This window comes from Grampus griseus, assembly GCF_964374135.1.
Source record: "Grampus griseus genome assembly, chromosome: 16".
NCBI lineage: Eukaryota > Metazoa > Chordata > Mammalia > Artiodactyla > Delphinidae > Grampus > Grampus griseus.
Window position 1 is genome coordinate 61,212,430 of NC_139010.1, and position 26,631 is coordinate 61,239,060.

General features: G+C 36.6%; 1 protein-coding gene across 2 annotated transcripts; it reads right to left on the reverse strand.

Annotated features, from left to right (window-relative positions):
• Positions 1–98: 98 nt before the first annotated feature.
• Positions 99–26,298, reverse strand: PCGF6 (polycomb group ring finger 6; the record flags this gene model as incomplete). 2 transcript variants are annotated; one of them, XM_082673243.1, is made up of 10 exons in its annotated part: positions 99–155; positions 3,546–3,632; positions 9,263–9,361; positions 18,176–18,203; positions 22,845–22,953; positions 23,905–23,964; positions 24,065–24,120; positions 24,918–25,014; positions 25,107–25,206; positions 25,936–26,298. In XM_082673243.1, 10 exons carry the CDS (start codon positions 26,296–26,298, stop codon positions 99–101), a joined length of 1,056 nt encoding a protein of 351 aa, XP_082529369.1. The 2 variants fall into 2 exon arrangements, with proteins under 2 accessions (XP_082529369.1, XP_082529370.1); XM_082673244.1 differs by lacking the exons at positions 22,845–22,953; positions 23,905–23,964; positions 24,065–24,120.
• Positions 26,299–26,631: the final 333 nt, after the last annotated feature.

Consider the following 26,631-nt stretch of genomic DNA (forward strand, 5'->3'; position numbering starts at 1 on the left):
GTGATAACAATTACACATTCTGTGGAATTCTTTGGTGAGATGCAATCCTGCAGAAGTCTCCTTATTTTGTTTCCCTCCTCACAATACCCTTAGAATCTTCAAGTAATTTTCAAAGGAGAAACCACAAGTCCATAATGAAGGACCAGCAGACCATCCTGAAAAGAAAATAAGTGTTCTGCAGTTATTTAAAAATCAGTTACGTAAATGATCAAGTCAAAGATAGTTTATTTTTCGTAACCCAACACGAATGTGAAATTCTTTGATTTAAAGAGAATAAAGAGTCCAAGATAAATAAACTTGCTTGTTCACTCACTTCATTACTAAACACTCCCTGTTAATGTGCCTTTTTAATGACTCTCAGAAGAAAATTCTGAAACTACCAGGTATCCACAGTTAGTCACGGTTGTTTATGGCAAAACATCTCTTCAAAAAGAACTAAAAGATACACATTTCATTCTGCACAGATTACTTAATATATCACCCAAGCACTGGACTTCTCTAAAAAAGACTCAATTATCATAAAATATCATGGATCTGCTAAGAAAATAAAACATTTATTTCCTACATAAATGCAGCTTACAACTAAAACAAGTGAGAAAATTTTGGAACTCTTACCCATTTAATGTATCATACATTTTACTTCCTCCTTGAAGTCTGTTCAATACAATTTACCCTTTCTTTGATATCCAGAGTCATCATTATGAACAGTAACTACACTGTGCTGTAACACAGTGATGTCCTCTGGGGTCGTGGGAAATTTAACCTGACAGTAAATGACTCCAGATAACTTGTTTCTGAGTCTTTTTATGTCTCCTCTCTTGATATCAGGTCTTAATTCTTTGTGCTCTCACCAAGGCTGCTTAAAAGAGTGTTTTTAAGGTGTTATTTCTAATCTACTATGAACTGGAAAACTAGCTTAAAAGGAAGGCTCACTGGGGAAGTATGCCATGGGCAATGGGCCTACTTTGAGCAACATACAGAGGGAGTGGGGGCATGCACGCCTTGCATTTCCAACTCTTCGTTAGCTATCGCTCTCTCTTTCTTCTTTATTAAGCTTTTTCATGGCTCCACTTCCTCATTTCTCATTCGCTATTCAACTCACTGCAATCTGGCTTCTGTTACTGGCAACTTCGGTGAAAACTCACCAGAATTCTAGAAAGGGGTTCACCAATTCAAATGCCCACAAAGGCCAGAAAAGTAACATAAATGAATATGTGAATCACGTATGTAGTCAAATAGGGTATGTTGAGACCAGTGGTAAACCAGAGAGCAGATGCTTAGCTAAAGGAATTTAAACTCAAAAATTAGAATAAGCCAAATAAAGTATAGTCCCACACCATGTTTGGCCCACGGACCATCAGACCTGTTCTAGACTAACTAGTCTAATCAAAGTAAATGAATTTGTATTCTAACACACACAGAAGGATCCTATTAACATTTTTACATGAATACAAATTACATTTTACATAATGTCAATTTTTTGCATATAGTTATATTTCACAATTACAAGCTGTTTCAAAATCTCAAAACTTCAATACATGTATAAAATCGCATTTTATGAAATGAGATAATTCCTTATAATTCAAATTTAAATCTATGTCTATTACGTTTATATTCCATATAAATAGACAGAAATATATAAATATTATTTATATTATTTATATTTTATATTTAGATGTCTCCATTCATGGTCTTCTTAAACTATCCAACCAGAGTGAATCTTCTAAAAGGTTAAGTCAGCTTATGTCTCTTCTGTCCTTGGCTCAAATCTCTCCAATCAGTACTTTCCCACTTCACTCAATTAAAATCCAAAGTTCATACTATAGCCTATAAAGTCCTGCATGGTTTTATTCCAGCTGCTCAGATCTCAGCTCCTACCATTCTCTCCCTCACTTGCTACCTCCTAGCTTTCACTGCAGAGATATGTTATTCATTTAGCTAAGAGGTCCTGAGATTACATGACACATTGTTATCAATGAGGACTTTAATTAATTATATTTCAGGTTATTTAAGTTCTGGGACTTGCTCATCTCTGAATCTCCCCATGTCTAGAATAGTGCTCCGTAAATACTTTTTGAATTGAAGTCATATTTTCTACCCACTCCACTGACTTTGCAATTTTACTCCTAGATTCTTACATTTCTAATCAAGCTTAACTTTTAAAAAGACAATCGGGACTTCCCTGGTGGCACAGTGGTTAAGAATCCGCCTGCCAATGCAGGGGACGTGGGTTTGAGCCCTGGTCCGGGAAGATCCCACATGCTGCAGAGCAACTGAGCCCGTGCGCCACAACTACTGAGCCTGCGCTCTAGAGCCCATGAGCCACAACTCCTGAGCCCACGTGCCACAATTACTGAAGCCTGAGCGCCTAGAGCCCATGCTCTGCAACAAGAGAAGCCCGTGCACGGTAATGAAGAGTAGCCCCCGCTTGCCGCAACTAGAGAAAGCCCGTGTGCAGCAACAAAGACCCAACGCAGCCAAAAATAAATAAATAAATTTATTTTTTTTAAAAAAAGACAATCATTTTCTAAGATTTCTGAAGTTTCACCTTATAAAAATTTTAAGAAATGTTTTGTTTATATCTCTAAGTATGCTTTACTTAGCCAAGAAACAATTTTGCTTTTGTATTTTATGAAGAATCTTTTGAATTATTTGTTACCAAAATGTAGACAATTGGTATGGTGCTATATTTCTAAAAACATGTAAGAATAATCAAATAATCACCTAAATAAGTATTCAGCTACCCTTTTGTTAAGATTCTAAGCTTTAAGCTCAAATTTTTTAATAGGTGAACCTTGATTCTACCACTAACTAGCCAAGTGACCTTGGGCAAGTTACTTAATCTGTCTAGACCAGTTTCCTCATCTATATGATCCACCAACGGATTTTAGAATTAGAGGGTAAAGTTCCAGGAGAAACTGGATCTTTCTCTTCATTAAAATTGTAAGTCTTATCTTGCTTTTCATGTATCCTGACCAGATTTCATATTATATTCCCACTCACATTATAGGCTAATTAAAACATCATAACGGTTACCATGGCTTCTTACCAATTGAGCAAGGAATGGTATGTGAATCTCTATAGCCTAATGAGTCTCTACAAATTTTTCTTAAAGAAATGTCCTTGCAGATACATTTGCCCAGTAGTCTTCAAAGCTCTACTGCAATACTGGACAGAGAAAAAAGAAAAAAAGGCCTCTAGAATCAAACTGCCTGGGGTTTGAGCCCTGGCTCACTCACTCACTCACTGTGGGTAAGTTACATGTCCTCTCTGTACCTTGGTTTCCTTATCTTTAAAACTGGGAAAAAAAGAATATCTATCTCATAAAACTATGAGGAATAAGAGAGCTAATCGATACAAATCATTTAGAAGAATGCCTGACACACAGTAAGCATTCAATAAACATTAGCTTTCTTATTTTCAGTCCAGATAATTTCAAGAAAATTATAGAATATTTATTAAAAATTTATTGATAACATGGAACATTTTTCTTTCATTAAATAACTTGTCCATTAGGCATAAATATGGTAAAGTCTAAGACCTACCTGCATTGCTGCATCACCTATTGCACGTCGAATTTCCCTTAGAGTTTGATAGCGCTCTAACAAGTGATCACCACAGATGATATCTACCTACAGGCAAATAAGAGTATAAGTTTGCTTTCCTGCTTCAGAAAACCATATGACAAAATGAGGAAGATCAACATAATTATTTTTAGACTAGTCTTTGCTATTTTAGACTGATTAAACGTTCTCAAGAAAGATTTTAGAAACTTTTTACAAATAAAGTAAAATGGAAGGAGCATTAGAGGACATAGCAGGGCAGACAACAGGCATTCAGAATGATTTCCTTGAATCTCTGAGAACAAGTTAAATCATACTTGATATGTTCAGCACAAGAAGACACAGAAAAGTCTATTATTTTAAAAAGTTTCATGACACAATGATTAATAGGGCTTATAATGCTTAAAAAGGCAATCTTTAGTTATTTGAATAATTTTCTTAATGAGGAATATCTCATTTTCCAACAGTGGAAAGTCTACTGCTGACATAAAGTACACAATAGGGGAACTGTTTTACAGATGGAACAATCTTAACAAGGTCTTTTCAGCCCTTTTAGTAAGGTCAAAGCTCTAAGACAAATCTACTTTTATATAGAATGCTCTAGAAAGAACGATATGGTTGTACAGTTATATACTATATTGTAATATGATTCCAGTATACTCGCTAGAAATAGAAATGCAAATCCTTATATTCTCTTTCACTAAGTACTCCTTTCCCATTGCCTTAAAGTGGGAACAGGTCCTCAACATCTTATTAATAACATATCACTTAACAGGCTCCCCCTCCTAATGTCCCTATTTAGCTTACAGCATGAAATTTCTCCTTGCTCCAAACCAAAATACCAGCTCTAACTCCTATTTCTCCTTTTCCTTTCTTCTCACGTGCAGTTACCAAGTCCTGTTCCTTCCTTCTTCACCCTGCCTTTTAAGTTCATATCATTCTTTCAACTGCTGCTCTTAGGCTTAAACCACTGAAACCGTCTCCTAACCAGATTTCCGACCTTCAAATTCTGTTTACTCTAAAAATCCTATGCACTGCCAACATGTTAGTTTCCCTAAAACCTTCAGCATGGTTGGGTAAGAATAGTAAAAGCAGTTGCATTTAACTGAGCGGCCTCTATGCACAGCATTTGTTACACTATATATTTGACATATGTTATCTCATCTCATTTTCACATTCCCGTGAGCTAGGCATTGTAATTCCCATTTTACAGATAGGACACTAAGAAGTAAAGACATTAAACTTTCCTAAGGTCACAAGGCTATAGTAAGTAGCAAAGTTCAGATCGGAACCCAGGTCTGTCCCCAGGTCTATCTTTCTCCAAAGATAAGTGCATGTGAGGGGTTGGCAAACTTTCTACAAAGAGCTAGATAATAAACATTTTAGGCTTGTGGGACTCAGGATCACTGTCACATGTGCTCAATTCTGTCACTGTAGCATGAAAGCAGCCATAGTATGACTGTTCCAATACAACATAATTCATAAAAAGATGGCAGGTTAGATTTGGCACATAGGTCAGTTAGTCAAGCCCTGTGGTATCTCACAATGAATAACCTCCGATTAGTAACAACTTTTGTTTTATGCTTACCAGTTTTAAAGTTGGCAAAGCAATACTTGTTTGCAAAAGGACTTGAAAGCAATAATAGCAGATCTTGTGCACTAACAGCAGATCTTGTGCATAGAACTTAGGTCCATGAAAAATTAAAGAACTTGGAAACTAACATTATGTTTTTATTAAGTATCCAACTATCCAGAGACCACCACCCTTAGTGGGCTTCACCACATGGTATACATTTATGATTTGGTTACTACAATTTTCTTTTCAACTTAATCTTAACTCCCAGAGATTAGCCATTTACTAACAGTTTGATGCATATGCTCCTAAATGCAATGTGTGCATGTGGGGATTTTGGTTTTGTTCTTCTAGAAATGGGATCATGTCACATATTTTGTTCTACATATTTTTAAAACACACACAGACACACACAAACAACAAAAACTTAATATACTATGGAATCTTCTGGAATGCACAGTTAGCTCTCTGTGTTTAATAGCTGCATAGTGTTCCATTTTATGAATATATCATAAACTATATTATCCATCCTCCTGATAAACATTTAAACTACTTCTCATTTTACATGCTGATTTTTAAGTTACTTGACTGTAAATACTTCATAAATTAGTTCATTCAAACAGAATCACATCTCTGAGGGTGCCACAAACATGACCCACATATTTGATAATTTGCTAGAAGGACTCACAGGACTCAGCATGATCACAGCTATGAGTAATTACAGCAACACAGCAAGGATACACAGTCAGATCATCAGTAAGGTAAAAAGATGTAGGTAGAGTCTGGAGAAATCCACGCACAGGCTTCCTATGCTCTTCCCTCCCAGTCCAAGAGGAGATAACACCCACATACTCTTTTCTCTAGCAGTGAAAATGTAGTCAATTTGTGCAGTGTTTCTGCCCAGGGAAGCCCAGTTGAGGCTCAGAGTTTAGGGTTTTTATTGAGGGATGGTCATGTTGGCATTCTCTGCCTAGCAACTACCAAATTCCAGACTCCCAGAAGCAAAGCAGTTATTCATCATAGACCCATTGTTTGTACAATCTAGGTACGGGGAAACACCCTCAATAGTTAGGTAACTTTTCATATTAGCACAGGGAACTTTTTACAAGCCAACTTCCTAGATGCTAGGCAAGGGCCAACCTTGTAAGCCAGCCCTTCCAAAGGCAGCACCCTCAGGTCTGCTTTGCTAACTCTTTTCTGCATAATCTTTCTACCCTTTGGAGTATTAAGTCTTAGTTAGGAAGAATAACTACGATATTTCTGAATCTCAGAGCGGAAATCATAACGTGAAGATGGTCTTAAGGGAAGAAAAACCCGTATCTTTTTAAAAGCAAGATCACACTAAAGCTTTCAAGACAGGATTTTTCACTGATTGAGCCAGTGCCACACTCATTCCTCTTTGTTCATACATACTTTTCTTTGATAGAAAGTTCTTTTTTTCTTTGTCTGTCTGGCAAAAAAAAAAAAAAAAAAAATCCATTCTTCAAATCCTTTCTTTGACCTCTCCAGAGTTAAATCATTCACTCTGTGCTCTTGTGGCACTCATCATAACCTATTGTCATTCAGTTGTTTACTTTTATATCTTTCCCACACAACTGAGTCACCTGGTGGCATTTTCTGTCTCATCTTTGTACTGGAGGCCAAGCACATAGATGCTCAATTTAGTACCAATAGATAGTAAATGAATGGTAGGGATACACCATATGACATGTTAGGGTCTCTGAAAAATGATTTGGAAACAATTCAATGATAGGGTTAAGGTCATATACTAAATAAATAATGAAAAAAGGAACCTGGGCTTCCCTGGTGGCACAGCGGTTAAGAATCCGCCTGCCAGTGCAGGGGACACGGGTTCAAGCCTTGCTCCAGGAAGATCCCACAAGCCACGGAGCAACCAAGCTCGTGCACCACAACTACTGAGCCTGCGCCCTAGAGCCCGTGAGCCTCAACTACTGAGGCCCGCACGCCTAGAGCCTGTGCTCTGCAACGAGAAGCCACCGCAATGAGAAAGCCAGCGCACTGCAACAAAGAGCAGCCCCTGCTCGCCTCAACTAGAGAAAGCCCGCGCAGCAACGAAGACCCAACTCAGCCAAATAAATAAATTTATTTAAAAAAAAAAGAACCTATCTTTTAAGACGGAATTAATTATGGTAGGATTAACAACAAAATCTACTACCACATCTTTTATATAGAGAATATTTAGTGATCAATATGGTAATCATTTCAAAAAAGCAAAATAAGGTCTGAAGGTCAAATAATGTACAAAGGAACACAAGAGTTATTAAAAAACAAGATACAATAAGACAGCAATAAATTCAAAACACCACTAAATCAACCATGGAGATCCAGAGGCACTGGGCTCTCTTATGTGAAAGAAATCTACTCAGATAATTATTGATTTCTGATTTGAATTAACTTAAATCTCTTAAGAACACGTCTACATTTTTTTTATCTTTCAGAACTGTCTTCCTTTTTTATTTTTATCTGCCACAAATAAATAATACTTTTAAAGGTATTTTATTATTTAACAGTCCCCTAGTAATCATTCATTCCTGCTAGTAAATAATCATTTACGAAGGTCACATATCTGTAAACAAATAATACATTTTCTATTTGGGACTAAATGGTTTTAAGGAAGGTCAGCACAGAAGGCTCAAGTGACTGGGTTGACCAAGAATTTTATTTTGTTCAATGGTTAACTAGCTCAATGTTTTGTTCATATTAGAAGTAACTCTTGTTTACTGTCTCTTGGATTTAGAAGGCTTAAACAATTTTAGTCACAAATGGGTCTGCATATTTGATAATTCTCTGTTCCACTATTTTAACATTTTGGTGAAATAGTAATTTATGAATGTTACCAGCTATATAGTACCTGAATTAGAAAAAAAAAATATTTACCTAAAGAGCGAAGAGCTGAGAGACAAAATTAAAGACTGAAACAAATTTTACATCATTTTATTTCAAAATGTTAAAAGCCTTGAATTCTGTGATAGGAGGAAAAAATAAACCCACATTTTTACACAATAAAACCAATTTAGAGCTTTGGCAACCAAATTTCTTAAAACACCAGTGTGAAACTTATAAATGGCTCTGATCAATATCTAGCCACAGAGGAAGTAATCTATATCCTAAAGAAAGCCCTCTTGGGTGCCACTTCTTATTCTATATAATCAGGTGCAAGTCTTCTGATTTCTGCTTTTAGAAATAATAGACTATTATGGGATTACTCACAATTCTTTGTTCAGGAGTCCCTAAACAGCTATCTATTTCTAACCAAAAGGCTAAGAATAACCTCAAGTATGCTTTGGCTACAAGGTGATAGATAAGTCATTTCCAATTTTCAGTTGCCATGAGATACAGCTAGCATTATGTCAAAGTCAGTAAGAGAAATCACATTTAATTGAATTTAATATATATTTAGTACTGGCAGATATTGATACTAAAAACATCGGCAAAATTTCAGATCTACAGCAAATAGACATTTTAGATAAAAATTATTCTATAAAATTTTACATATGATGGAGAATAACAAAAACCCCTTTTAAATTTGACTAATGAAAAAGCAGAGCTATGTAAACGTGCATTTTCACTGGCCCACATTATTAAACTATGAGTTTACTTACACTTTATATGCAACAATACATGAGGTTTGAGATTTCCATCTTACAACAAGAAAGTATTATATAGCTATAATAAGAGATCTTTTTCAATCCTTAGGAAACTAACAGAGTCTATATTAGACAGCTATTTCACTTTTCTAGGTGTCTTGAGCTAAACATTGATAAATCCAAGGATGTCCTCTGAAGAGAAGTGAATGGATGGAAAAGTAAACTTTTGCTCTACTATCAAAAAGAAAAGAGCTGGAGCTGAAGCTCTAGAAGCTCTTTAATCGTTCTCACATCCTCAGCTTTTCTCTGACACCCATAGATGGTCACCAATGGCAGCAAGTCAAATGTGATTAAATTTGGGGGTGGGGATCACTGTGTACCAATATTCAATTAACATTTACAATATCTACAATGTCATAAAACAAAAGCCACTGCATGAAATCCTAGAGACGGTTCTTTCTTCAATATGTTAAAGGTAATCTCACAACTTCCTGTCTTTTTACACACATATACTCTACCTGACAAGCTGGATCAAGACCCATTTTTCTTCTGAGGAATTTTTCTACATGTCCAATAGTTGCTTCTCCTGAAACTCGGACAAACTTCTTTTCCAATGGCTACAAAAGTAAACAAACCAATTTCAGATTAAATATACATAAAATGTATAAACCTTAAAGCACATTTTATAGCAAAGATAATTCAATAGATTTATGAAAGAAAAATTACTATGAAATTTGAGTTAATTTATCTATCAAACAAGAAAAAAAAGAATTCCTGCTTAGCTTCACCTCTCCAAAAAGTATGTCAACAATTTTTTTTAATAGAACGGCTTACAGATTTGTTTTACTACCTCATCAAGAATAAAACTTAGAGTAAAATTTATTGACAGCAAAAACCCAAGATTCAATGTCTCAAACAACCTGGTTTCTTCAACAAAAAAACTTCAGGAAAAAAAAAAACAACCAACCAAGGCTGAGGAGGAACCGCTAGACTAAAAAAGATACAAGGCCTGTAAATAAGGGATATATCAACCAATTACAATATATGGATCTTATTTGGATCCTGATTTTTAAAAATCTTTAAAACAATTTTCATAAGACAATCTAGGAAATTTAAATAGCATGTGGATATTTAAGGAATTACTGTAAATTTAAAAAATGATAGTATTGGGACTACCCTGGTGGTCCAGTGGGTAAGACTCCATGTTCTCAATGCAGGGTGCCCAGGTTCAGTCCCTGGTCAGGGAACTGGATCCCATATGCATGCTGCAACTAAGAGTTCTCACGCCACAACTAAGGAGCCCATGTGCTGCAACTAAGACCCGGTGCAACCAAATAAATAAAGAAATATTAAAAAAAAAAAGATCCCGTATGCTACAACGAAGATCCCACATGCTGCAACTAAGACCCAGTGCAGCCAAAATAAATAATAAATAAATATTTAAAAAGCTGCTTTACACATTCAGATACAAGTTATAAAAATAAATAAAAATTATAGTATCATTATTATGTTTTTATAAAACGTCCTTATCTTTTAGAAACAAACAATTATTTACTGATAAAATGATAGTTTGGGATTTGTTTCAAGATTATATAAGAGAAGTGTTAAAGGTATTGATGAATTGAGATTGGCCATGATTTTATAATTATTGAAGTTAAGTGATGTGTACATGGGCATTCATTTTACTCTTCTGTCTATCTTTGTATGAGTTTGAAATTTTCTTTTAAAAGTGGAAAATAAAAAGATTATCGGGGCTTCCCTGGTGGCGCAGTGGTTGAGAGTCCGCCTGCCGATGCAGGGGACACGGGTTCGTGCCCCGGTCCGGGAAGATCCCACATGCCGCGGAGCGGCTGGGCCCGTGAGCCATGGCCGCTGAGCCTGTGTGTCCGGAGCCTGTGCTCCGCAACGGGAGAGGCCACAGCAGTGAGAGGCCCGCGTACCGCAAAAAAAGAAAAAAGAAAGATTAACATCTAGATGTATATGGCTGGAATCTGATCCAACAGTCTAAGGTGATAGGTAGAGAGACCATAGCGTTTTAAAGTAGAAACTAATGCTTACCTAGCCACTCTCTCTCTGAGGCAATTTTAAGGATACTACTATTAATAAAAATGAAAAGTTGGGGTAATAAGAACTAAAAGGGTACCTTTTAGGAAAATGTGAACAATGTTTTTCTAGCACTAGCAGAGAGGGAGCCCAGAATTGCTACCAGGAGGACCCAGGCAGGTTAGGCACACATTTCTTCCATATAACAGCACTCAGCTCTCTTATCTGTAATTTGGTTTCTTAAGAACTTTCCTAACAATAGATCTATCCCTTATTACCACAGTGCAGCAGATAGCATGTTAAGTGCAGATATTCCAGAGACTGCCTGGGTTTAAACCGTGGTTCTGCCACTTTCTAGCTGCAAGTCTTTGGACAAGTTGCTGAACGCTTCTGTGTCTCCATTTCCCCATTTGTATTGTTAACATAGAGATACTAATAGCACCTACCTCATAGAATTATCATAAGGAAAGTGTGTTAATATACGTAAATAACTATTAATAATTCCTGGCACATAGTAAGTACTTAGTTATTACTAGTGTATTGATTTATTCTGTTCTTTATGTAAAGGAATCTAATTAGAGGACCTAGTTGTCATCATGGATACTGATGTAATCTAGACAAAAATGGCAAAGGTTCGTGTTCTTTAAACGCAGGTTTAAGAATCATGTTGAAAATCGAAAGCAGTCTTTCTCACTAAGGAGCAGATACAGCAGTGCTCCAGGTGAAGTCTTGATGAAGGTACCGCATTGTAGGTGGCACTGCCTGATTAGCATGAGAATCCCATCATGTGCCTTGAGAAGCTATTCTGGGTAATCTAGCTAGATGCCTGCCTGGCAACCAGTGCATTTCTGAAGGTTAATTTCTGGGGCTTACGATCTCAATAGTAGGCTTCAGGTATACCAACAGAGGACAATTCAATATTCATCATTTCTAGTTCTTGGTGAGCACTTCACCCCCAAGTGTTTATTAAGATTAATCCAACTTAGCTAAAGTTATCAATACTGTACTTTTTAGACCACCCAGAACAGAATTATGAGATCTGCCAGTAACTGAAAGAAAAACATTGGCCTTGGCTTTCAAAGTTGGCTTCTCACGTGGTTAACCTTAGTCTTCATACCGCAGGCTCACAAGTTAACAGAAATTTTTTCCGATATAATTCAGATCCAGCTTTTTTAACAATTTGCTTTTTTTGTTTTTTGCCTTTCTTTTTTTTCTTAAGCTACAAAGCAGGTTCTCACCTAAATGGTCAACTCATTTTTTTTTCCTGCTGCATCTAATAGCCTCCTACCATCTGCATATAAACAGGAAAGAAAAATTCCACAGAAGAATTTTACTTCTTTGAAATTAAGCACAGCAATCTTCCCTACCATCTATAACACAGGTCAATTTGAGAAGAAAGTTGAAACAATAAGGTAGAATCTATAGGGCGATTTAAGAGACATTCAGTTATTTTCTGACTATAGAAAATGCATACCACTAAAAATATTGGGTCGGCCAAAAAGTTTGGTTGTGTTTTTCCAAGTGAACTTTTTGGCCAACCCAATATCTTTTAAAAAGATGGTATCAACTCATTTTACCTTGAAAAAATTCCTACCTCTGTCAACTGAAAATAGTTACCAACCCAGTCACAAGGTAAATCCCTAGCAACCAGATGGTGAATTTGAAATACCACCAAAAGACACCTTGGAGAAATGACAGATTCTGTGTCTGGGGCAAGAGATGTACGAGTTGAGCATGGAACATCTTGTCATATGAGATAGCAAGGAAGCTATTATAGACCATGATTATCTATGATAAGACAATTTGAACATCAATAAAGATAATAATTAAAAGGGGTTTAAACCACAAATATATTTAAATGCATGAGTTCATATTAAAGTAAAAACAAAATCAAAAATACCTAATTGATTAGGACTGGAGCATGCTAATGAACCAACTCATTATTTTGAACCTTGTAAGTCAAGGGAAAGAATCAGCATTTATTCTTTCTTTCCTATATGAATGTTACCACTGGCTAATCAAATAGAAGTTCCTCATTATTGAAGTATTTTAATAAAAGGAGGAGGAATGACAGCATCATTTTCCAAACCCTATTAAGTTAATGGGCTTAGACATTGAGTACCAATTGTTGCTAACAACACAAAGACACAAACAACCAGACATTAATGTGCCTCCAGATGGACAAAAACACTACCGACTATGAAGTATTCTTGGTCCCCTCAAATCAAACCTGTCTGATTAACACTCAGACTTAACTACTAGTTTATGGGAAAGACAGAGGACAGAAGAACACATTAAATCACAGCACAGAGATGCAACATCAAAACCCCATCTGTAGGAAACTATAGCACAAATGACCCAGCTTTGTCAACAATGAATTGCAAGAAAAAAGAAACAGAAAACTTACAGATTTAAAAACCTATCAACCAATCACAATGTGTGAACATTATTTGGATCCTGATTTACGACGATGTTAAAAAAACAAAACAAAACACCCACTACAGCTGAGATAAAAACTTGTACACTGACTAGATATTTGGTAAGAAACTCATTTTCTTTTTATTCACCACCTTCAACCTTTTGAAAAATCACAAACTTACAAAGAAGTTACACTAGTAAATGAAGATCCAGATAGCCTTCACCTACTTTACAAATGATTAACATTGCTATATTTGCTTCACCTCTTCCAATGTATGTAATATGTGTGTATATACCTGTACATTTATTATTTAAGTTACTTGCAGACATTGAGATATTTAACCCCTAAATATACCAGCAGTTATCATCTCAGAATAAAGGGGCTCTCCTCTATAACTACAATATAATTATCAGGAAATTTATAACATTAATACAGTGCAATTATCTAAATGGGTCCAAATTCAAATTTCTCCAGTTGTCCTAATAATGTCCTTTACAAGTTGTTCTTATTTCAATCCAGAATCTAATGAAGGATTACACACTGCATTTTGTTGTCATGTTTCTGTAATCTCCTTTAATCTAGAATAGGTCTGTCTCTTTATTTTTATCTTTCTCAACACTGACATTTTGTAACTTTTTTTTTGGTATGCTACGTGGTCATTAAAAAAAGAGCCTCATCTTTTAAGAGTACTGAAACACTTTACAGATGAAATGGCAAAATGCCAGGGATTTCTTTCAGAATAATATTAGAAAGAAGGGACTTCCCTGGTGGCACAGTGGTTAAGCACCCGCCTGCCAATGCAGCGGACACGGGTTCGAGCCCTGATCTAGGAAGATCCCACACGCCGCACAGCAACTAAGCCTGTGCGCCACAACTACTGAGTCTGTGCTCTAGAGCTCACGTGCCACAACTGCTAAGCCTGCGAGCCACAACTACTGAAGCCCGCGCCCCTAGAGCCCGTGCTCCGCAACAAGAGAAGCCACTGCAATGAGAAGCCCCCGCTCGCTGCAACCAGAGAAAGCCCGTGCACAGCAACAAAGACCCAACGCAGCCAAAAATAAAAATTAAAAATAAATAAATTAAAAAAAAAAAAAAGAAAAGAATCCGCCTGTCAATGCAGGGGACACGAGTTTGACCCCTGGTCTGGGAAGGTCCCACATGCCAGGAAGCAAATAAGCCCATGTACCACAACTACTGAGCCTGCACTCTAGAGCCGGTGAGCCCCAACTACTGAAGTCCATGCACCTAGAGCCCATGCTCTGCAACAAGAGAAGCAAACGCAATGAGAAGCATGTGCACCAACGAAGAGTGGCCCCCACTCGCCACAACTAGAGAGAAAGCCCACACGCAGCAAAGAAGACCCATCACAGCCAAAAATAAATAAATAAAAATAAATTTAAAAAAAAAAAGAAAGAAAGAAGGGAAGTGTGGGAATTCCCTGGTGGCCTAGTAGTTAGGATTTGGCGCTTTCACTGCTGTGGCCCGGGTTCAGTCCCTGGTGGGGAAGTGAGATCCCACAAGCCGTGTGGCAAGGCCAAAAAAAAAAAAGAAAGAAGGGAAGTGGATGGAGGTATAAAAGAAATTAAATTGGTCATTAGTTAATTGGCAAAGCTGTGTGATGGATGCATGGAGGTTCTATTCTGTCTACTCTTCAGTGTATTTAAACATTTTCATAATTAAAAGTGAAAGAAAAAATTTTCTGAACTAAATGACTGCTTGGTGAAACACTTTTAAATTAAATGTAACAAACAGACTTTATGATTTTCATGCCATAAGTGTACATGGTGAATAGTTTAACTAGGCATCATCCTAGTCAGACATATTTATTTGAACAATAAATAAAAGACAAGGTATAAAAACAGCTTTTTAAGTAGTAGAGAATACTGAGCTATAATATCAAAAGCTAGAATTCCCTTATAAATACAGAATTAAAAGAAAAATGTTAAGATTGCCAATGTGTTAGCTAAGAAAATATTAAAAAATGACGGTTTTAGCAAAATAAAAAGTCAAAATATGCAGAAATACGATCATTTGTTTCTAAAACAATATATTCATTACCTCTTATAGACATAAGCCTGCAAACTAACATCAGTATCATTAGTTAACACTGAAAACTTAATGCCTCAAAACTATAACAACAGTGTAATAAACTTCTATAAACCTAGCTTTATCAACTCACAGCTAATCTTGTTTTAAGTATCCCCCATCCATTTCCTACCCCAACTGCTTACTGGCCCCCATTCCCCAGTTTTGTTTTGAAGCAAACCCCAGACACATCATTTCATTTGTAAATACTTCAGTATGTATCTCTAAAAAATAAGAACTCTTTTTAAAAACATAATACCACTATCATACTTTAAAATTCCTTGATATCAGAAAATAGACAGTAAATGTACAAATTTCACCATCTCAATTTTCTTACCTAGTAGAAAATGATTTTATTATTTTTAGGGTTGTTATTACAGAGAAAATAAAAACAAAACAAAGATTTCACACACAAAATGTAATAACCAGTGATGGACTCAAGCTAAAATTCTAATTTATGCATATATTATTTTTATCAGATATATTTTTGTACTCTCAAATGTATACACTAAACGTACTACAAATAATGCTTCTATTCGAAGTTTCTATTGGATCTTGGCTTGTTTTTTAAAATTTAACAGCTTTATTGAGATATAATTCACATACCATTAAATTCACCATTTTAAAGTATACAATTCAATGGTTTTTAGTACATCTATAAAGTTGTGAAACTATCACCATTATCTAATTTCAGAACATTTTCATCACCCAAAAAGAAACTCTTACCAATTAGTAATCACTCCCAATTTCCCCTCTCCCCCAAGCCTCTGGCAACCACTAATCTACTTCCTTTCTCTATGCTTTTGCCTATATTGGACATTTCATATAAATGGCATCATATAACATGGTCTTTGGGTGCCTGGATTTTTTCACTTAACATGTCTTCACGGTTCATCCAGGTTGTAGCATGTATCAATATTTCATTCCTTTTTATTGCCAAATACTATTCCAGTGTATGGATATATCATATTTGGTGTACCCATTCATCAGTTGATGGATATTTGGGTTACTTACAATCTGGGGCTATCATCTCATAAATTTTTTAGTTTATTATCAAATCCAATCCAAATAAACGCCATACACTGATGTCCCTTGAGTCTCTTTTAATCAGTATGTTCTATCTACATGTTCCCTCTTTACATCTTTCCCTTTTATTTGCTGGAGAAACAGAACTGTTTGTCCTGCAGTTTTCCACTGTCTAGATTTGGCTTATTACATATTCTTACAGAGTAATTTAATAAGTTCCTGTGTCCCCTGGATTTCCTGTAAATTAGTAACCTAGGGGTATGATCAGCTTCACATTTCTTTTGGCAAGAACACTTCATAGGTGGTAGTGTCATATTTTTGTGATGTACGAGGATCAGAACTACATAAATATTCTAAGCGCATATGTGCTTTCGCGGAAGCAATAGGCTAATATTTTAATTTAATTTTTAGTTCTTTCTTCACGACATTCTTATACTCTGTTGGCTCGTCTGGCTACTACAGGTCACTGGACAGGTGTCTTCAGTGAACTCTAGGAGCATATGACTCTACAGTTGTCCCATATAGAAACTTACATGCTACTTTCCCACCCAGTACACTATGAAAGGACTTCCTAAAGTTAATCACCATAAGTTTGGTTATTTTACAACTTAGAAGAGGTAAAAAGTTACCAAACCTAACACTGCATTCCCTCCATCACAATGATCTCTGGGAAAAACCTATAATATACTTCATCCAGAAAAGTACTCATTTATTCCTATGCTTCAATTCAATTCCTATGCCTCCTAAGCCATTATAGTCACAAAACAAAACACTATGCCCAACCAGGTATAATTCACCCATATTTTATTTTATTTTTTATTAGGTGTTTTTTTTTAAATTTATTTTCATTTATTTATTTTTTTTGAACTTATTTATGTATTTATTTTTTTGGCTGCACTGTGTCTTCATTGCTGTGCACGGGCTTTCTCTAGTTGCAGCTAGAGGGGGCTACTCTTGGTTGCGGTGCTCAGGCTTCTCATTGTGGTGGCTTCTCTTGTTGCGGAGCATGGGCTCTAGGCGCGTGGGCTTCAGTAGTTGTGGCTCACGGGCTCTAGAATGCAGGCTCAGTAGTTGTGGCACATGGGCTTAGTTGCTCCACGGCATGTGGGATCTTCCCAGACCAGGGCTTGAACCCGTGTCCCCTGCATTGGCAGGCGGATTCTTAACCACTGCGTCACCAGGGAAGCCCCACCCATATTTTAGTATAGACTTTGACAAAGTCACTGAAAATCTAACCAGATCAAAGTCAATTATTTCCTTATACATTTATAATCCCAAGTAACTATAGGCCTGATTTACCCCTTTTAAAAAAGTCACCTTTTCCTGAATGATTCATACTATAGGAGCAACACTGTGTACAATGGCACCTGTGATGCTGAAGCCTTTAAGACAACTCTGAACTTAAGTATGTTACAAAAGAGTTCATTCTTACCTTTAAAGTTTCAGTAAATGATTGAAGTAACAAGTTGGGGCAGGCTAACTTCAACCAAAGATGTTACATGCAAATGAAATTTTAAGCTCATATTTAACTCTAAATGCCAAATATGCAAAAAATGCTTTGAAACATTTTTTTAATCACCGAATTAACACAGCATTTGGTTTCAGTTTTAAAAATTACTCACTTATTTTTCCTTAGACCACTGTTCTGAATTAATAACAAATCCCTACTTAATAACTCTTTTCTCATAAACCTATTATAAGAGAGCATTACTGAATGTACTTCATGTTTCAACAAGTTTTATTTACAGAACAAATTTTATAGACTGTAACTGAAGACAGTCTCCATATGATTGCTAATCTTAAATTTGTGTGCTACAGGGTCCTCTTGTAAAGTAAATGAAAAATAAAAGTAAAATACCTTAAAATGTCCCGTGCCTTCATTAGCACTGAAAAACGAAAGCAAAATTAATCAATTTTGAACTATATGTTTAATTATATAACACAGAAAAATAACATAAATACACATATTTGAGGAACATCAACTTAATTTTAAAACACGGTCACCTAACCCTTTATGAAATAAACAAATGTAGTTAATTGTCATATCTGCCACCTAGTGGTAAGGCAAAGGCAGTTTTATACAGTATTTTACATTGCTTTGTATATTTACTTCCAGGAGTTAAAAGTATACTCTTAATATTTATATTTCCCCCACATGTAGCATTCTAACATTTTCTAGCTTAAAGTAAAACTTCTTTCTTTCTGTCATAATTAATGTGTTTTTTTCTTGATAGCAACGTTTACAAGATAGAGTCCTTACAAGAAAGCTGCTACATTTCCTGTTGTTTTACTTGTAACATAATCACCTGGGCATGATTTACTCAGTTTGCTTTTCCTCTAAAAGTACGAAGAGACTTCTTGATTAAATCAATTACTTTTATATCATGAGGAGACAAGGAACAAACTTTTTTTGACCATCTACTATGCACCAGGCATTATATTAGGTCTTCATATATTATGCATGTGTTTCTTTCAGTTCTCACAGTAACCCTTTAAGTCAGGCATTAGAATCACCATTCTACGGATAAGGAAAATTGAGCTCAGAGAGGCTGAATAACTTGCTTAAGGTCACACAGCTAGTAAGTAATAAAGCTGGGTTTCAAACGCGGGTGTACATATCAAAGCCCACATTCTTTGGTTTTTTCGGGCATGCTGCACTGGATCTTAGTTCCCCTGACCAGAGATTGAACCTGGGCCAGGGCAGTGAAAGCGTTGAGTCCTAACCACTGGACCGCCAGGGAATTCCCAAAGCTCACATTCTTTCTTCCCTATCACGTTGTGAAGAATAGGCAAGATCACAATTGCATCATCTAGAGTATTCTTATAATACAAATATAGAGAAATATATTAATATACAATATAGATAGTATAAATATCTATAGAATATGTTATACTGACAAACATAAAACATAAGTTATGTATACACATTATATATAGATGTAAATCTAAGGTTATAATATCTTAAGAGCTACAAAATAAAATATCCTTGGGAATTCCCTGGTGGTCCAGTGGTTAGGACTCCGTGCTTTCACTGCCAAGGACGCAAGTCGATCCCTGGTTGGGGAACTAAGATCCTGCAAGCTGCGCAGCCAAAATAAATAAATAAATAAAATATCTTTTTCATTATAAGAATTATCTCTATAGAATCCATGATATATGGGCATCTGGCTTCTGCTTGAATATCTACAGAGATAGCTTCTTTTTTTTTTTTGAGATAGTTTCTTAACTTACAAGTCGGTTCATTCCATTTGTGGGCAACTTTGTTAGATATTGCTTGCTTGCACTGAATCAAATATGTTTCTCCCTGTAACTTATACTTATTGGTCCTAGTTTTGCCTTTTGGTACTCTTGTGAATTAGATTCAATCTTTCTGCTACTACACATGACATAGTTTTCACACCTTTTACTATTCTGATTACACCTCAATTTACTAACATCTCTCTTAAAATGTAGTGCCTAGAGCTGAACATAAGACCCCAGTTGGATAACATAGCATACAGTGGGATAGCACCTCCCTGGTTTACTAAACACCACTGAGTTTAAGATTGCATTAAATTTTTGCCATATCTTCTCTCATACACTTATTTCATGTGAGTCCATTTTCTTTACTAGGCAGATATTGTACACATTACAGCACCACAGACTACTTTAACCTTTATTTCTGAATGACCCTGCATTATTTCAATATTCATATACTGATAATAGTTTAGACATGTTAGAAATACCATATGTTGATTCTTATAACAATCCTGTGAGTTGGTATTATAATCCCCAATTTAGAAATATGGAAACTGATGATCAGAGAAGTTAAGCTACATCCTAGGGGTTACATACCTTCAGTTATACTCTTCAAAGTCTATGCTCTTTCTATATACACTATACTGCCTAAGGCTTTATAATCTTCTACTTTACACATAGAAACTGAAGAACAAAAAGGAGAAGTACTGTACAAGACTATCTTAAGATCACAAAACATGCATACCAAATTTAGGGGGGCCGGGAATATCATATTCATTCCAGTGGTTGAAAAATCACTTCCATGGGCTGAACCTACCTCAGGATTTTTGCTAATCCAATTCAAGCAGGGTCACCAGCTGGACCAAATTTGCCCTTGTACTTGCATCAGGTTAAAACTCACCTGCCATTTGTCCTGCCATGAAAGAGCTTTCTATGGGCTACCCTCAGTAGCCTGACTTCAGTGGTAACACCAAGCTTTTCAATGTAGTAAACATGTGGGGATTTAACTCTGGGGGCTGGCGACTTCTTCAAAAGAACTCTTTGCCACATTGGAAGCTTTCTTCCCCATAACCATTTGAAAACAGATAAAAGACTATTTTATGACGTAGACAGACTACTCATCATAATCTTCAACATATAAGGTTCAATTCTCTTGTTTTACAGATAGGGAAGCTGAAGCTCTGAGAAGTTAAAAATACAATTTCCACGAGGGCAAGAGCCATGGCTGACTTACTCCAATTACATTCCCAGCAGCTAGCAGAGTGCTGTGCTGGTACACAGCAGGACCTTAATAAACATCTTATGAATAAACAGAAACCGATTACCTCAATTTTACAAAGCTATATAACAAAGGAGCTAGGACTTAAATAGAGATCTTCTTATTCCAAGTGAGGGCTCTTTTTTTCTACAGCAGGGAATGTGTTAACAATGTAACAACTCCAGTAAGTGGTAATGACTGCTTTGACCAGAGTACTCAAGTCTCACTCATTAGGAAAGCCTGCCATGATTAAGTATTGATTTCTCCTTTGGACAGACAGAGATAATGTAGCACACTTGTCACATATTTGCCATCTTTGCATTACTGCCACTTTTCAAAAAAGGTATAAAAAAACTGTCAGTTCCAACTGTGCGTTAGTGGAAAAGGTTACATTTCCCGAAAATATTTTTAGAAATATAAATTCCTTTCCATTTTCAAATTTTAATTAACTAGACTTACTAAAAATCAAGTTACATGGTAAAAAGTCAAATACAATGAAAAGTAAGACCTTTTCCAATTCTATACTCATACACTCCAGTGCCCTTTTCTAGAAGCAACTGCTATCAACATTTTCTTATATGTCCTTTCAGGAATGGTCTGTGCCTGTGGGGAAAAAATATATATATATGTATATATGCCCACCATCCGCTTTTTAAAAAAAACATAAAGAGCACATGCTATATATTCTCTTCCGCATCTTGCTTTTTTCACTTGAGAAAGTGAATTTTGGCAATTGTTCCATATTAGCACATATGTTACTAGCACATGTTCATTGCTATATACCATTATTTTACCAGTTCCCTTTTGGACATTTAGGTTGGAACACATTCTTTAATAACAGAAATTGCTAGTTTAAAGTCTGGTATTACATGATTTCTTCTCATTCTTCTAAAGAGATCTTTATTTCATTATCATCAACCACTACTACGTGGGCTCTGTGGAGGCATAAGAAAGGTTTCTTGCCTCTCAGGGATCCTTAATATCAGTTGAGAACACAGGATGAATACATAAAGAGATAAATACAACATAGTACAAGCTAGATACTAAATAAATAATACAGGCAACCTAGAGTTATAAGGAGGAAGTGACTGAGAAGTCAAATAGTCATCAGTGACATAAAATGGAAGATCTAGATCTTCCAAGAAAGGCATTTTAGTTTATCCTGCAAACTATGGAATTATTTTGAAAACTACAGTTTGATACAGGCCAACTCTATGATGACAGTCGGCCTAACAATATTGCAGGATAATGGAGTACACCATATGCTACAGTGTTTGAAAGAAGCAATTTTTATTAATTAGGGAGATATCCAACTACTTTGGAAAATAATTTGGCAAAACCAAGTAAAGCTGAAGACGAACATATCCCAAGACACAGCAAATCTACACTCTTAGAAAAATATCTCATATATATATAAGGAGATACGTAAAAAATGCTTAAAGCAACAGTGTTTATAACAGGAAAAAAATTGGAAACAAAGTGTTCCACAGTACAAGAAAAGATAAATTATGGTATATTTATTTTAAGGGAATACCAGGCAATGGTGAAAATGACTGAACTAGTTATACATTTTAGCATGGATGAATCATACAATGCTAAGTGAGAAAAGCAAGTTAGAAAACATGGTATGATACCATTTAAAGTTTTTAAGTGGCCAAAAACAATTCTACATATTGTTTAGAAATAGATACACATGTGGCAAACACATAAAAAAATGCATGGGAATGATAATCATTACTTTTAGGAGAGTAGTTATTAACCTCTAAGGGAAGGGGGGAATGAACAGGAAGAGGTAGCCAAGTGCCTTCTGCCATATTAGCATGGTTTAATTCAAAAGCCAGATGATGGAGATACAAGTGGTTATTTTACTACTCTTTAGTACCTTTTTCTAAGTCTTAAATATTTCAGAATTATTCTTTAAAAGGATATCAGAAAAACTCGATATGACCTTAGTTCAGGATGATTTTGTAACTGTTGGGACTTAAAAAATTCTTTATTTTAAAGTTTAGAGGTAGAGGTTTAGGGTACTCACCCAATAAACTCTAGTAATAAAGACATGTCAAGTTCAGGTGGAATACGAAACACTGATTCTAAGACTTTCTTAGATCTTCCTTTGCTCGAAGGGACTGGCTGTGGAACAGCTATTTGATAGCCAAACAAAAAAGTTGAGTTAGAATATAAATATCATAAACTGAGATCTTTGGAAAATAATTACAGAAATTTAACTATGTTGACTATTTAAAAGATCATAAAGCACTCACTCTCCCTTTTTAAAATAATATCAGTTAATCTGTCAAAGCCAGTGAAATTAGTGACAAGCCTGGGGAGCACTCCACAATGGAAGGCAGACATGTATGGCTGGTTTATCAGGGCCACAGAGAGAGCTCAGCATAATAGCAACAATAGCTATAGGTAGCCCTTAATAAGCACTACTATGTGCCAGGGCTCAGGGCTCATGCTTAGCACTTTACATGCACCATCTCATTTAGCCCTTATTATAATTGCATGCCATAGGTACTAATGGTTTTTTCTTTTAAATTTTATTGGAGTATAGTTGATTTACAATTTTGTGTACTTTAACTGTAAAGAAAATGAGATTACAGTTTAATGAGATTAGGGAATTTGCCTAAAGTCACCCACATAGTAAGTGGAAGAATGAAGATTTACACCCAAATCTAACTTCCATACTGTGACATTACCATCATCATAAAAACTAATATTTGAGCAGTTACTATGTTCCAGGCACTGCTTTAAGTGCTTTGTATTATTCAATGTATGCTTACAATTTATAGTGTTATGATTATCCCTGCTTTATAGAAGAGGAAACTGAGACATTGAAGTAATTTGCCAAAGTCATACACCTAGTAAGGTGGCAGAGCTAGGATCACACTCAATGTAGCTCCAGAGCCTGTACTCTTTAATCCTTATAAATAATTAAATTGGATTACAGTAAATCATGACCTTCAAAATCTTTCTCTCTCTTTGATCATAAAATAACCAGCTATCACCAAAAAGAACCTCAAAGGGAGTAAATTTTATTAAGTTAGTATTCTTTAATCTATAAATACATTATGGTATACACCCAAACTTACCAGGTTTAGGTACTTCTAGACCTCTTTCTTTATAGAAATCATGCATTTGCTTTTTTTCTCCTAAAAAATGATAAAACACAGACTAAATTACACTTAAAATGTAACTAGCAGAGTCAGAAGAGATTCTGGGATTCACAACTATGTAATAAAATAAACTTACTTTCCTCTAGATTGATCACTAATTTGTACACTATGTCTTGTAACTGTCGGTCCAACCTAATAAAAGGAAAGGATGGAGAATACCTCAGAATTCAGAAAAATGCATTTGGTACAGAGTGAATGATGTTCTTTGTAAGTAACTGTTTTCTCTTAGGGGTGACTATCTCCTTTCTCAGAGCTGAGTTACTTTTAGGTAGCACTCATGGTTCTCATCTGAGAGAACCTCAAGTAATTGTATGTGGTCATAATTACAAGTAATTATAGACTCTTGAACTATTTGCTAAATTGTTCCATGTGAACTGGTCTTATTCCCTTAATAAGAATGTGAGCTTGAGGGCAGAGACTGTATTTTGAAATTCTGTGAATCATCTGCAAAACACTCTTCTATGAAGGTAGTAAAAACATAATAGTATTTGCTAAACAAATGAAAGCAGGTCACCTTTAGTGTTTTTCTTCCCTTAGGAAACTGAGCATGAACTGAAAATTTAATAAGCCACAATGACCTATGACAGACAGGCTTTTCTAAAGAGGCCAGTTATTTCAGGTATTAGTTTTAAAAATAGAATTCTAGATACACAGAAAAGGATAAGCCTAAACTAGCCTCATCAACTTGACTGATGAGATTAAAATCTTCAAGAAAAGAGATCTGTGCCTTTTTTTTTTTTTTAAAGTTCCCAGTGGATATTACAGTGCCTGGTACACAGTAAGTGCTCTATATGTATTTCTTTAAAGAATATGTATTTCCCTTTCTTGTCATTTTGAGATAGGTCAAGAATTTATTACCAACTACACAATTTCAAGCTTTCAGAAAAAGTATACTTAAAATATAAATTTTACTTATATATTCTTCTTACCTTATGTTGTAAAGAGGTTGTGTCTGATGGACTACTATGTTGCATTTTGGACACCTGTTGCTATAGTAAAAGTGTCTGACAATGCAGCTTTTACAAACTGTTGAAAAAAAAATGTTGAAATTAGGATACTTTCAAGACATTTCAAAAAATCAACATATTATTTGGAAATATGATGAACTATATGCTTACATGTATGAAGACATTCTGTAATGGTAGTTGCATCTATTAAGTAACCTTTGCAAATGGAACACAAGATGTATGGGGTCAGCTCAGAGAGATTTATCAGGCGCTGCAAATACAATGGAAATAGTTTTAAAATACAAGTCCTTGCCTTTTCCAATTCTTAAGCGATAACCCCCAAATTTTATTATCAACAATGTGTAGCTTACTTTGCAACATGGAAACATGTTACCTTACCTCCAACCCTTCAAACACTCTCATCAAAGTTACAATAACACAATATAAACCAATGTTCCGAAAAGATCTCATTCTTTTGGAGATATTGTATATTGCCAGATGAGGGGCATCTTACTATATGAATTATCGCGAAATGGACAAACTTTCCAGATACTGGTGTTTAATATTAATTCTGAGTAACTAGGTATATTGTCTAACTTTATGAAGTATGCGCTGCCCCATTAAAAAAAAATCTCCCAATTAGAGACTGACTAGGTGGGGAAGGGTTTCCTATCCTCTCAACACCCTGTAGAAATGGACTGTTTCCCTGGCCCACTGTAAGCTCCTGGAGGGCAGCAGGCCGGTACCCTTGGCGCCTACATCCCTGGCACGCAGTAGCTTCAATAATGAGTGAGTCGGACCCAGAGAGCTTAAGGGACTGCAGAAACGTTACAATATGAGTCGGCAGGGAACCGGGCCGGGACAGAGGCCGGTCCGCGCCACAAGCAGGCAGCGCAAGGAGAGGTGAGGGTCCGTGCAAGTGCCAAAGGCTTCAGCGGCGAGCGGGGAACCCGGCCCTAACTGAGGAGGCCCGGCGTGGTCAAACAGGGGCCATCAATACCTCCTCCTCGTCCTCGGAGTCCGGCCGGCCCCCCTCCAGCCTCAGCGAGAAGTGGCTCATCTCTTCTTCCTCTTCCTCCTCTTCTTCCTCCTCCAGGTCCTCATCCTCTTCCAACTCCTCGTCCTCGTCCTCGAAGCGGCCCCTCAAGCGGCCCAGGGTGCGCTCCGGCTCCAGCTCAGGGGGCCGGGAGCCCGAGCAGCCTGGAGCCCCCGCCTCGGAGAGTGGCGGCTGGCCCTCCTCACCCGCTGCCGGCGCCGGAGTAAGGGCAGGCGGAGAGACGGGAGGCGGGGGCGGCATGGCTGCGGCTCCCTCAGCCTTGGCAGAGCCCGCGGTGCCTGCCGTTATCACAGGGACCCCCTCCATGCCAGGGGTAGAGACCAGGCGAGGCGAGACCGAGACCAGGTGGCTGGATAGCGCGGGAGTTCCGCCCGCCTGCCTGAGCTGACAGTGCGCAGGCGTGAGAGGCCTGCAAGGCCCGCTGGGAAATGTGGTTCACCACCCCGCACCTAAGCCGGGGCGTAGGCGGAGCCGCTCAGGTATATGGGGCGGGGCTTGCAGGCCGCATCTTAGAGGAATCTCACCCATTTTTTTTCCTTTGAAAGCCTGTCGCTCTCTGCACTGCCTTCTGAAAACAACGGAATTGGTACCTTTTAGACAACAATATTCTGTTTGCACTGACATGCACAGAGCACTGAA